The following is a 14,584-nucleotide window of genomic DNA, read 5'->3' on the forward strand; positions in this document are numbered from 1 at the left end:
AATATTTGCAACAAATAAAACATGTACATGCTCCTAAAAATATGTGAAAAAGAAAAACATATGTAGATGAATTAATAGAACTGAGGAGGAATTATCAGTAACACTCATAATTAACTCCTCTGCGATATTTGTTAGACGGTCAAATCACGCTTATGCTAAAACGTCCAATTTATTATCTGTCTTTGAAATGCTCTTCATACATTTATATAAAAAAAAATATATAAAATAAAATCTCATTAATATATTAATAAATTTAAAGATATTTAAAAAATATTTTTTTTATTTAAATTCCAAAAGTTTTATTGTTTCGTCGTTACAATTCAATCATCTGATTACCTCGTCTTGATAAAATATTCTGCTCTGAATTTAATACAAGCGTTACGTCTTTTAATTCTACAAAATAAGTTCGCTGGTCAGCGCAGTTGCCATTTATCATTTTGTAACAGTTACTTTTCACTCGCGCAGCTCTGAAAATCAGTGACAGAACGAAGATGAATATATCGAGTTGTGCCAGCTGAGGAACGAGTGTTGTCGATGCACCGACAAAGCCTCTTCTCGCCACTCACGGTAAGCGACTTTAAAGTAGACGGGGAGCGCCTTTATACACACGCACGCTCTCTCTCACATACACGCGATGCACCGACGTCGCACCGATATAATTCAATATAATGTAGGGACCAGCGACATTATCTGGTCCGGTGCAGTCAGCTCGGACTCGGGCTTCGATTAATCTCGACTCGATCTCAACGAAGCGCGGATTTATAGTCTCCTCGCACGGCCGGGGCTTTAAGTCCCCCACTTAAACCTGTTTTTTGACGAACTCGTTTCTTTTCCGCGGTGAGTTTTCTTTTCCCTCTCTTTTCTTTCGTCAAATCTCCTCGCCCCGAGATTCTATTATACTTTTCTGTCGACCGCGCGCGCGTCGCTGGTCATCAGAGAGAGAGAGAGAGAGAGGAACTCATGCCACTACGTGTAAATTCCAGGCGGAACCCTCCACTTTTTTATCTTTTACCTTTTAATTTTCATATTTCTATCCTCGGTAGCTTCCGAGAAGTTATCTTGTTAACGTCGCCTCATTATCTTTCGCGTTACTAGATTTCTCACGCTTATGTCGTATGTATGCGTAGATGGGTACGTCCATACGAGCTGGATATTCCGATTATCCTCTCCCCTGTACCGACTCTCGAAAAATTGTTCCGCGGGGCGATTGTGTATTAATAAAAACGTTTAACTTTCTCCGAAACGATATCTACTTCCTCGATCAGCAGCCCCATTCCTCGTCACTGCCATAGGTACATCTCGCGATCGGATCACGATTGCATGTCGGAACTTGGCGAGCGGAACGGAGGTAATTTTCAACGTAACGAAACGCCGAATTAGGAGAAAATCAGTAATGGACCGTGAAATCGAGTCTATGAATTCTCGTTGCCTCGCGTCGTTACGCATTTCGCGTTCCGGGGACCGTGCTCAATTGGTAATTACGACAAGGGGACATCCAACGACACTGCATGCCGGCACATCCTCCTCCACCTGCGCCGAGATGCATCTCAGAATGCACTCGGACATTTTCGAATCGACCGATTGGCGGCGGCACACGGATCGCTCTTATTCGCTCGCATTTTTGTTGCGCGGACCCGCAACCCTCTCTCGTTCCATATATGCAGATCTCAATTGCTCGTAGAATCGATTATCCGCGGCCCGATCGTGACCGTGCACGTTCACGCGATGCACGCGCGCACCGCAACCCCGGACAAATGAGAGATTCCTGGCTGCCGAGCTGTGGCTTCGCCAGCTTCGCCTCGATATATACGCGCTAGTGATTTCAGACTGCTCATTCCGACCGTTTCTTTACGCGCGTGCTTACGTTACGACGTTCCTATCATTAAGATGCATCAACGGCAACTATTCTGTGTTGAACGAGTTAATAATAAGATCTTTTACTTTTCAGTAAATTTCAGATACGCGCTTCATTTTAACGAAATTTTAATTAAAATCTTATATTTTATATTAAAAATAATAAGGTGTTCGCCGAATAAATATCGTATTAATATTTAACAAGTTGAATAAGTTTTCTTAAGAGTATTATTGTATGTGTGAAAGAGAAAGAGAGACAGAAGATAAAAATCAAAAAGAGAGAATATAAAAGTAAATAAAAAGTTTCTCGGGAGCTACTTCGAGAGCAGCATTCCAACGATAATTATGCAGTGTCTTCAATGTCCGCTTTAAAACGCTCGACTTGAAAACGTCCCTGAATCTGGATCGAGACGCTCGCCTCAATGCACACGTCGCGTAATCATTTCGGAGGCGCGATAAAAATACGTACAATGTGTTACACAGGGCAATCGTTAAGCATGCCATCCCGACTTACCTGTAAGATCCGTGAATATTCTTGCAGGTACCGTGTCTGCACGGGTCCCTCTCGCACTCGTCGATGTCGTCCGCGCAATTCGGTCCCGTGAAGCCAGGTGCACACGTGCACTTGTAGCTGTCCTCGAGCGAGCGACACTCGGCCCCGTTTCGACAGGGCGACGAGGCGCAGTAATCCTGTCGCTCGCAATGGTCACCTGAAAAAAAAAAAGAAACGATGTTGTTCAACGTCTTGCACCGACGCACAATCTCGTTATGTATGTATGTACGTACGACTGAAAAATCGCATGGTTTGCAACGTCATATTGAGAACTCGAATCACGATTTAATTTAAAATTACGAACTTCTCATGTTGCGTTATTTTTTTAATGACTTAATCTTTTTTTTATCATCTCAAACGAGTTTTACTCCAGCAAGATTTGAAACTCTAACTCTTAGGTACGGAAATATTAATTTAGAAGAAATAGAATTAAGGATAACAATTTTTTTTAATTGTTCTCCTGTTAATATTAAATATATGAGTCTAAAAAAATTAAAAATGTTTAATAAATTCTATTTTAAAATTTTTATTAAATCTTACCATATATCAAATACCATTACACAGCAAAAAAGATTTTAACACATTGTGTATTTATGTTACAATCAATCTACTCAAAATAGTTGTTAAAAATTTGTGTTGAATTTTTAACATATCCAAGTGTTAATTTAACATTATGTGGTTATGTTATTTGAATATTGTGTTAAATTGATATTAAACAATTATATAATTAGACTCGTGAAAATGTCAAGCGATTTAAACGGCGAATGCGAGTCAGGCGCGGGACGTGGTGCGCAATAAATAATTATATTAAACATTTTTTAGTGTTAATATTTGTGTTACTTTTTGACATATTCATCTTGTGTTAAAATAACACAAAAATTTGGGTGGATCGTTTGGGACATGTGAAATGTGTTAAATTAACACAAAATTTTTTACTGTGTACCATATACCAAATAAAAGCTTAAGATTAAACGTATTAGAATTAATCACGAATTTTACTTCTTAATTAATTCCATAAACATTGTGAAATATAATAACTACAAAATTATAGTTACTTCATTAAAATTTGCGACAAGAGATTTTATTTGCACACATGTACAAAAAATTATGTATTTTAATATTTGAGGGATGATCGAGACTTGAACATCTACATATTTTTTTATGAAAGGTTGAACGTTTACTCGCTAGAGGCTAGATCGTCGTAAAATATTCTTGGAACCTCTAAGAACGAACGTTACAGCGCAAAAACATAAAAATAACATTTTGTAGATGAAGATCTTAGCGAAGATAAGAATAAATTAGCTCGGCATTTCTTGCTGACTAGCATTCGGTCCGTGAGTAGAGATATCCTTTAAGATGGCGGTAATCCCGGATGGTGGAGCATGTATCTAAGGTAAACGTCTCCCCCTTCCCTTCGCGGACTACTGATTAGTGGAACTAATTACCGGAGTCGCTACTTGTTCTCTTGTGGCCAAGATGTCTTGGCTTTTGCGATCTGCACCGTGCAACCGCTATAACTTTAGCGGTGCTCATTGTTCAAGATTCAAGCATATTTTAGAAAGTTCTTTTCTCTATTAATTTGTTGAAAAAGGTTACATATTTTATCAATATCAAAATCACGAGTTTAAAGAGATGTTTTAGAGATATTTTATATACGTATTTATAAATAATTTCTATCCATCTTTTAAACTTTGCTAAAAATACTTTAAATATAAAGAATAAAATTTAATCGAACACTTAACTTAAGAAGAATAATTATTAACATATCAACAAGAATAAATATTGATGTATAAAATAAGTTATATAGCTATCTTAAAATCGGTAAATTCTCTCTCCACACAATCATTGAGCCATTGAGGGTTCACTGAAAATGCTGAGGAAACTGAGCACCACTCGTCCAAAGGTACCGCCACAGTAAAATGCCGCATGGTTCTTCGTCAATTATCCTACAAACGCACACTTCAACTTGCCTTTCCTTCCTTCTTCTACCTCTTTCTCTAGTTTTCCTTGCTTTTCTTTCGAAAATCGCCGTGTTTCTAGATTTATTCGTCAAGCATATCAGAACGTGCTTTGGTATTTTATCCTGAGTTGTAAAAGATATAATCGTACCTCAGCATCGACTTCTGTGATGTACGTAAATTTGATATTGAAATTAAAGTAATCCGAGATAACGACTATGTTAAATATATATTATATATCAAGATAATGTCTATTTTTAAAATTGATGAACGCCTGTCATCCGATATTACACACACACACACACGCGTACACGTAGAGTATCTTTTAATAGCTCAATGCAAATTTACAGTTATAGCTCGGTCTCGACGTTTCTTTATGACGCGCAACACAATGCGAACTAGTTAATTGCATCACGTTATCGTCCCGTCTATCTATTAACCTTGCTATTCAACCCACGCGAATCGATAAGCATATTTAAGTATTCGATGACTAACGCGCGGCCTATTCATTGTCGGACTTACGCAATTATTCCCCTTTAAGAATCCGCATAGTTTTCCTTTAACACCTCTGACAACCGTAACGGGTTGGTTTTGATCATTTTGTCGGCGCAATTAGTCATTTACATATATTATTCTTTTACCGACGTTTGCAGCGATTCTTGATAAGCAGAGTTTCAAATCACGAATCGACAAATCTTATCATGCTCAATAAACATAGAAATAATTTTCGTGCGATTATAACAGTCCGAATCTACTCAAAATTATAGATTTCAATTTCTGGTCGCAAATATGAAGATATCAGTTGTTTACTGACCTGTGTATCCGATGCTGCACGTGCACACATACTCGTGCAACGACTTGAGATTGCATGTAGCACCATTGAGACAGGGCGAGGAGTCACAGGCGTTTTCGATGGGGATTTCGCAGAGGCTGGCGGTAAAACCGACAGGACATGCACATGTGAAGGATGGCGTGCCACCTCCGATGCCTTCGCGTACCCTACATGAACCGCCGTTTTGGCAGCGCGATCCTGTATAGCACGGGTTCAAGTGTTGACAGTATTCTCCCACGTATTTCGATGTGCAGCTGAAACAGGATTATGTCATGATTAAAGGATCGATGTTTTCCCTCGTTGTTGTACATCAATATAAACAATCATTTCGAACGGTGGATCGATTCCATGAGAGAATTGCATGATTTTATGCGTTATAATTCTAAATAAAAATTGGTTTTCCTATACATAAATACGCTTAAAGATTTATTATACTTCAAATAAAATGTCCATCAATCAAAATTATCGAAATTTCTTCTATTTTCGTTACATAAAAAAATGTTGATAAGATTATTTTATAAAATCACTTATTACAACGGATCCAAAATGATTTAAACATAGATTAAAAGTGAAATAAAAATTTGGTTCTTTTTGTTACACACAGATATAACATTTTTCTGAATTCTATATAAATGAAAAAAGCGAAGAGAGAAGGTAGCATCTTGATCGAAGTGAGCAATTTCAAAGGGAACTATAATGCGTTCTCGCGAAAAGGTGTATCTCGTATTGCGGTTCAGACTTCCACGAAGACCAGAAAGACGAAGAGTTCGAGTCCAGGCTTTATGACTGGCCTATTACGTGTGTTAGTAAATTCGCCAAACAAGTATCTAACTTCGTGCGTTGCACCTCTTATAATTTCTGTCGAATTCATCGTTCGCGTGAAGTGGCATGAGAAAGAGAACGCACGTTTTTTTCAGACGAGAAAAAAAAGTCCTTTTGTGATCTCTCTCTCTCCACACCGAGCAACTCATTCACAATATGTTTCTCGGGTTCCTTGGAATTGTATCGCGTGTTACTTCAAAATCGAATTATTCCCGCTTTCTGTATTGAACGAATCTGAATTATTCATACTTTTAGCTCTTTTATTAGAAGTTCAACATGCATGCTCGCGATCTTATATTCAATCGCCATCAACGTTTGTCGAGTTAAAAGCTTCATGGAATTGCTACGAAATGACAGGCTAGGTGTACAAATACCGTTTCAATGACAGGGTCAACGATCGTGCTTTCTCGATAAGGAAATTATTGCCGCGTTTTGTCGACTTTCGTGGCAAAAAAGCGATGGTCTAACGGGCCCTAATGATCGCCGGACGGGACACGTCATATTGCAAGCTGCGATCGACCGCCGCTTTTACATTGCAGTCCCATTGATATGCGAAAGAACCTAGAGAAACTAGACCCTTAAGGTAACTTGCGCCTCCTTACGCTGGCCCGGCCGACCATAAAGGTTTTTCTCAACTGCACGTCCTTTACGGCGATCTCATGAAGCACGCATATCCTCATTACCTTGAAAGGACTTTCGTTATCTTCTTACGGCAGAGACAAATTGCGAACGCGTTTATGAAACGAGTTCACTCGCGAGTTCTTTCGAATTTAACACGTGTCATATTCACATATAATAAGGTTTTATCATTCAATGGCATTGACCCATTTATCTTAAAATTGCCATGTTGTTTGCGAAATAATGGGAAAACTTACCTACAAAATCATTTACAGCTCAGAAAAGCGATTGAAGAAACCTGACCTGACAAAAATGGTTAGCGCTTTTACATGAATAGTATTTTAGTTTAGAAGCTTACAACTTACAAGTTATACAATTTATATGGACAGTACTTTAGTTTACAAGTTATACATACGATACAACAATAATACAATAATTTCATATAATTAGTGCTAACATTTTAGAATGTATATACTCAACATACTCGTTAAAAATATATAACCAACTGTTCCCTAAAGGAGATATCGATTTCGGGTCGTTCAAGAGCTAGAGATTTCCAATCTAGTCCAAGTTCCTGCAGATGTTGTCTAAAAACACTCTACAGATAGATTCAAGTTTGACGTGAAAGAAGTTCGTTTACTTATTCTATCGATGCAACCGAGATTGTAGTATCCTTAAGCCGGCATCAATATGCAGAAACGTATTGAGCGCATTGTCCTGCAGCTGCAGCTGAATCGCATCGGGGCTTCGCCTCGACTTCTTTCGCCGCTTTCCATCGCGTATGTGCGCGCGCGGTTGCTTAGAGAGCCACAGCCGGTATCTCTATAAACGGAAACGACGATTCCACGGCCATTACTTGCTCAACAGCGAGTTTCTTATTCTTGATGCTGCCGGTCAGGGCCGGCGTGCGTCTCTCGTGCCATTTGGATTTATTGACTTCCACCCGTGAATATCCGCCCTCGAACGCAGAGATGTAACGAGACCGCTAATACGAGCAAGAGCTAAAGTAAGATGCAACAAATTGATGTCTTCTCTTGTGCAATAACTTTCTCTTTCATATGTAAGACGAGAGAAATTATAGTTGTGTGAAAATTTCATAACTGTATAATAAAAAAGATTGAGGTATTGCGTCGAATAAAAGTAATATGCAAAAAAATATAAAACCGCAAAATAATTTGATCTGAACCTAAATGATATGCATAAATTAGAAGAGTGTAACGCAGTGTATAATACACGCAAATTAATATTTATTTATAGCTCATATGCTATGTTTATGCGTAGCATTTAATTTAATAGCTTGTATGTATATTTCATACGCACTAACGTTTCAATCACTCGAATGCGATAAAGGAGCAGCATGAAAAGCGTGCATGGCGTTAACGCGGCGTTCTCGCTACAGATATCTAACGTGATAAGCCGGATCGAAGACGCCACGCGAACGAGATTGTAATTATCGACGCGAATGTCGTAACATATCCTGCTTCTGGATAATCTTGCAAATATATAAGATAAGCATCCCTTCTTGTAAGCGCATAGATAAGTAACAAATAAGCAACCGGGCGGCCGAGAACGGATTCGTGTTATGTAAATTATCAGCTCTATATGTACGTTGCTCTCGATCTGCAATGACAGTGCCGCGATTCCGGAAGCGTTTTATCAATTCAGCGCTCTATAAAGGCCCGCCTTCTCTATTTCGCAACTGCAAACCGGTCACCGTAGAAGCCGTAAATTACACGAGCACCAGTGTTTAGCGAACGTGGCGCGGTTCAACGATAAGATTGTCGCGCGCGCTATCGGCGTGGCGTGGCGTGCAGTAGTTTCGCACGTTTATGAACGCGTTCGCGTACGAAAATGCTTCGCCGCGAGGCGAAACTCGTCGGCGTCGCCCTGCTCGCTAATTGCGACAGTCATCAATTACGGAGTCATTTAAGCGCCAGTGCGTTTCGAGCAAACGCGATTTGCCAGAGAGAAGACAGGCCTATGCGTCACACCCGCGCGCACGATGATATGTGATGGATGATCTAGGATTATAGAGTCTAGAAAAATGTGATATTTATGTATATACATTCTGCAAAGATTATCTAATTAATATTGCGAATTTAGAAAGGAGCACATTTATTATCTGTTTTATTCCGATCTGATGTTTATCTCAAGAAAATGGAAAAAAACGATGTTATTGAATATTATTTACTTAATCTCTGCTTTTTATCATAGATAATGTTCATACAAGCAATTCTATGTATTTCTCTTTTCATATACATGCACGATTAGAAAAATGCGACTGTATTGCGCCATATTTAAAATAATAACAGTAACAATAACAATAGTATTAAATATTCTTTATATTAATATCTTTTATTCATACATTGTAGCGTGTTTAAGATTATTTATTAATAGTAATACGATATTACGATAACAGAAGTCAGATATCTGTATTGTAAACTTCATAATATATGAGAATACAGCTATTAATTATCACATATTATAACGTGTTCTATGAGTTTCATATTTTTAGGGTTGACTAAATAGTCTCTAACAATGCTAACTAATAACTCAAACAAACCTGTAGAATCTCTAAAATGTGCGTCAGTATAGGTATACTATTGACATAATATTGGGACGCATCCTAATTGAGTAGGAAAACATACCTTATTCAAAGATGGTCAATAAGTAACATTATTATTAAAGTATTAGTCTTTATTCTAAATAATCATTCTTCAACAAGTTTGTATTTTATTGTTAATTTTGAGGAATTTCAAGGAATTTTACCGTATTGAATTCGCATTGAATAAAGTTCAAATTTTATCTGGAAATTTTGATGTATCTGACGCAAACGGAAACGAGAGTATCTTACATCAATTTTAGCTTCGTTTCGCATAATAATGATTATTGAAATGGTCGTACATTGTGCGATCGAGAACGTGGGAGTGCAAAGTTCCTACTGGCTCCATGCCAATTTCCGCGGTCTCTTCCTAGCTCGCGAACGAAGTTCTTAATTCGTTCACACGATAAATTAGTAGATGCTGTACTCGAACGAGTTTAGATTACATCGAAAATATGATTCTTTATTTTTAATATTTAATAATGTTATTCAGTCAATCAGATAAAGTTTATTCAATGACGTATAATATATCAATTATTCAGTCATTTAAAGCGATGATGCTTTCTATGAAAAGTATAGCAAAATTTCTCTAACTAGCTAAGTCAGGAAGTCGATTGCATCCGTGAAAAATCATCTGCGGAGCAAAATTAATAAAACTAGATATTGCACGGATACCGCCGGGATATTGCATGTGGTCGCGGCATCCAGTGTGGCACGTCCGCGTGAAAGATCGATAGCCAAGATTTCCGTGAAGTTATCGCGTAGTATCATCCGGAAATTAACGGATCGCTCGCCGAAATTGCCTCGTAAATCCGAAGGATATTCTCTCGCCCGGCTTGTTCCTGTCTCTCCCTTCGCTGCGAGACATGATGAATGGCCGTACGCGTTCCCCAGCATCTAAACAGGTATCTGATATTGCGTCGCGTGCAACACCTCGGTAGTAAGTCTTTACTGATCTTGGGAGCTTAATTGACGAATAAACGCGACAAAGCGATACTATGTATGCAAAGAAATGACAATAAACAATGAGCCGCATTAATATATTTGCCATTATATTTGGAAGAGAAAAAATTAGGAAAATTTTGAATAAAATAAGTGACTTAATTATTCATTACGTATATATTAAATAATTTTCAATAGAATTTAATTAAGATTTGTTTTTAAAAAATATTTAACATTAAGTATATCGATCTTGTAAGTATTTTTCCCTTAAATTAAAAGCAACTTTATGTTTAACTTTAACTTTTAATATCTGAATAGAGATATAACTTTGGGTGCATTTCATAGATTTGTAGGATTTTAAGTGACGAAAACAAGTGTACATCGTCGTCAATATCGACACGCGAGATTACAAGTTGCCGCATTAGGAACCGCAGCTTTTTTGTCTAAAACATTCGCAACGCAAGTGCGCGAGCGAGAAAAAGAAAGCGGACGAGAAAAGAAGAGATATAGAGACAGAAAAAATATAAAGACGACTACCGTCATCCCCCGCCGATAATGCGCGGCACTTAGCACTAAAATGGCAGCCTCCGGTGTCATTACGAATCGTCCACTTAGCCGGTAATAACCCGGCAGTCCCAGACGGAACGGAAAGCCAAGCGTGAGCAAAACGAGCTCGAGCATCTCGAATCGAGGATCTCGGGGGGAGAAGGGATCTCCCTTCTTCCCTTCACTGTGGTGGATCGTACATCAAGAATGACACGATAAATTCTCGAACGGCGAATTCCGCAAACGACATTCATGCCAAATCTGGAAACTATGGAGAAAAGTATGATCGAGGCTCGCTGATCGATCGTACTTAAACTAATGCTCTATTCCTGTCCAAAATATAATTTTGTAAAAAAAACTTCTATAAATTAAAGCTATATTATTACACAAATTTTAAGAAATAAAATGTCGTCAAGTGTCAATACATACAGAAATCAGATTACATTATGGTAATCCTATGACAAACCACCTTCGCTACAAGTATGCCCGAACATCATATACTTTTCTCTCTCGCCGAGATAAATGACTTCCGGATGTCGAGAAATGTAAGCCATCGCCGCTGAAGAAGATAATTACCGTAAACGAATGAGGATCAAGTCGATATTTCCATAACGAGATGTGGTATACGAACATCATTAATTATTTCTTTGTCAGCACTGTGCAGAGATACCCCAACTTAATTTTTATGGTTTTTTAAAATCTTTTACGCTCAATAACTAAAACTCGGAATAAATATCTGTTGAAGCAAATTTCAAATTTTTTTAAACAAAAAAATACGATTTTATCTGGTTCTTGAATAAGAACAAAATCGTCGAGGATTTAACGTCCTATCGCCTAGACAGATAATTTCCGAATGCTGAGAAATATAAGCTATAATTATATAAGAAAGATAATCGTCAAAAATATTGAGTGAGGGTGAAGGAAGATGAAGGTCGCTTATTATTGGCCCGCGGTGACCGACGGATTTGGGACCGGAACCAACGACTTCGAAGGTAAAGGCATTCGGCCGCGGTAAATTCCCCGGCTTCTTTCGGCACGAGTTCGAATTACTTCGGCGAACGAAAGAAGCGGAAAGGGAGCAGAAGGACGGAAAGACAACGAAGACGAAGAGGCACGAGTATCCGCGAAGGGAAAGGAGAGAGGACGAGCGAGTGCGACGAGGACGGCGAGAGAGGAAAAGGGGTAAAGACAGTTGTTATTGGTGGCTCTTAGGCGGGCAACACGCTTCGTCGGTCGCATTAACGACTCGGCCAGGCCAGATCGTTCGTTTTTGCAAACGGCGAGAGATCAGCCGCAGCTTTTTCCGGCCACCTTGAACACGCGCAATTGCACTCGTCGAAAAGCGGACGTGCCGCACCGCGGTATCGGATCGGCGATCGTTTTATGTAGGCGAGGAGCGCGAGCGATTTTTCGGCGGCGAATGATCGATCACTCAATGTCGGTCGCTACGTGATCGTCGCTCGGAGCCCCGCAAGAAAGAACTTACGCGGACGTTCATACGACGGATATTTTCTGAAAGAAATAACGTCCAGTTAAAGGACAATCGATCTTAAAGTAATTAAATTTTAAGTAGATTAAAAATAGAACCGGTATATTTAAAAAATGACGTTTAACCGTGCACTAAATAAAAATTGCTTCATAATTGAGATTCCATTTACAAAAAATTTATTTAATATTTTGAGGTATTAATTTAAAAAAATTAAACGCATTATTAAAAAAAAAACAAAAAATTAATAAACGTTATACTTAATCATTTTCGAATTATAAGAGAGAAAAGTATTGATATTTTAAAGCACCGGCTTGTATAATTTATATCTTCGAAGGTAAGCTTCCTAATAATATGTTAGGATCCCATGATCTTACGATTCTAGTATTAACGTAATCTATCGAACCCTGAGGATAGGTAGAAATGATTCCTCACGCCCTCCTAAAGGATTTTAATGTCTTTCTAACTTCCGTGTTGTTCTAATTAGATTTCAGATTACGTATTAAACCAGGCGACCATTTCTATTAAAAAAATATAATGGAAATGATTATAATTATAATTATCGGTACATCATCAAATATGCAGAATAGAATCTTTAATAGCAATTTCCGCCAGAGCGAAAATATATTTATCCGGTTTCGTGCGCGAGCACACTATCTGTTGCGAAATATTCATAATTTTCCTGCTGCTAATGGACTTGAGATTAGGTAGTAAAATGGCGCGCAAATGAGATAATAAAGTTAATAACGCCACAGGATTTATTAATATATATCATTAAACATAAAATACAAAAGAGACAAGGAGAACTAATTTCGTGCACATCATGGTGCAAGTACTATATTCATGATATTATGTAAATTAAAGCAATAAGCATTATTTTATCTCTTGTTATCTTTTTCTTTCCTATAATTTTTATATTTTATATATGTATATATTTTGCGCGTATGTCATTTTGTTCATTTCACAAATATCAATAAGTTTTGACATATATTAGTACTTGAAATTTTTACGTTTCGAAATCTCCTGTCGTTACGAGCGACGAAACTGGTTGCGGATTACAAAGACAGTCGCGATGAATCCCAGAAGGCCGAACGTTCCTCTTGCGCGAAGGCGCAGTATCACGAAAACTCATCTAGAAGCCGGTCCTTCCACGGGATAATAGACGGAGACAGGGAAAGGATGCAGCTCTTCGGCACTAAGATCACCAGTCAGCGGTCCACCAGCATCACCACCCACCATCAATGCTCGGTGGACCGCCCAACCACTCGTGCCGGGTCCATTAGTGTCTCGGCTTGTAATTTGCCGCGCCGAATGTTAATGGACTTCGGGGATCTACCCCCCTCCCCCGCCCCTTCATTCTTCTCCCCGAAAAACTCCTCTTGGTACACGGGTTGACCGCGTCCTTGCGTCTCAAGAACGGAAAGGATCGGAGAGTCTAGAAAACCGACTACCGAAACAAAAAAAACGAACTAACGGACGCCGGTAATAGGAAGAAATATTCTTTCATTCACTCGCACTTACACTCTCTGTCCCTCTCTTTCTCTATCCGGGTCTAGAAGCGTGTAATTAGCTGATCACTCTGGCACCCGCGGCGACCCGCTAATTAAGAAACGCCACCGTAATACCATCGTCGTCGAATTAGCATCCATTAAGGCTGGGAGCGTCGCCGACAGAAAACCGATGCCGACTGTCCGAGGGAGTTGTTGGTGGACGAAGAGAGGTATGGTGAAAGGTCAATAGCGATTCGTCGAATAATTAAGGGTCAACGGACGCGATCAATTAACGGCAAGGCAGAGATAAGAATCTGAGAAATAGGAAGTTGTCGCGATTTTATCGTGCTCGTTGTACTGAGTGACAATGATTGAAGACAACAATGATTGAAGATTGATCGTGATTTCCTCAAATTTAAAAGTACGAAAAAAACTTCGGAAATTACTTCTTGTATAAAGAAAGAAATACGAGAACAGCAAGATTATACATACTAATTGTAAGCATAAATATAAAATATTTCATTTTCTCATAGCTATAAAATGTTTCTTATTCTTCCTAAGAGGTAAAAAATATTGCACTGTTCAGTTACATAAAATAATGAAATTAGTTTCTTATCTTTTAACAAGACGCGAATATTAAATGATAAAGGAAGCGAAATATTTCATTTTAATTCATTACTTGTTTTTCATCAAGTATATCTCAATATCGAAATAAGAGTCTGTAGAGGCAATACATGCTGAAAGAACACATATACGCTTAAAGGCGCGTGTAGGTATAAGTAATGCAGAAGGTACGAAGAGAAAAACGTTCGTCTTGTAAATCGTGGTGTCACAATCGATGTATTTAGAGACGATCAGAACGTTCTGAAGGGGTTATGAGG

At 38.5% G+C, this 14,584-nt stretch overlaps 1 protein-coding gene across 1 annotated transcript in view; it reads right to left on the bottom strand.

The window, feature by feature from the left end:
* The window catches only part of N (uncharacterized), a 251,553-nt gene that overhangs the window by 148,540 nt on the left and 88,429 nt on the right, over positions 1-14,584 (bottom strand). Inside the window, exons 3-4 of the mRNA XM_071708363.1 lie at positions 5,180-5,451; positions 2,369-2,564 (exon numbers count right to left, since the gene is read on the bottom strand). Coding sequence (XP_071564464.1) covers positions 2,369-2,564; positions 5,180-5,451 — 468 coding nt within the window. The remainder of the gene's footprint in view (positions 1-2,368; positions 2,565-5,179; positions 5,452-14,584) is intronic.

The sequence above is a fragment of the Temnothorax nylanderi genome, unplaced genomic scaffold (assembly GCF_030848795.1).
Source record: "Temnothorax nylanderi isolate EJ_2023f unplaced genomic scaffold, tnyl_v1.0 TNYL_tig0067_pilon, whole genome shotgun sequence".
Lineage (NCBI taxonomy): Eukaryota > Metazoa > Arthropoda > Insecta > Hymenoptera > Formicidae > Temnothorax > Temnothorax nylanderi.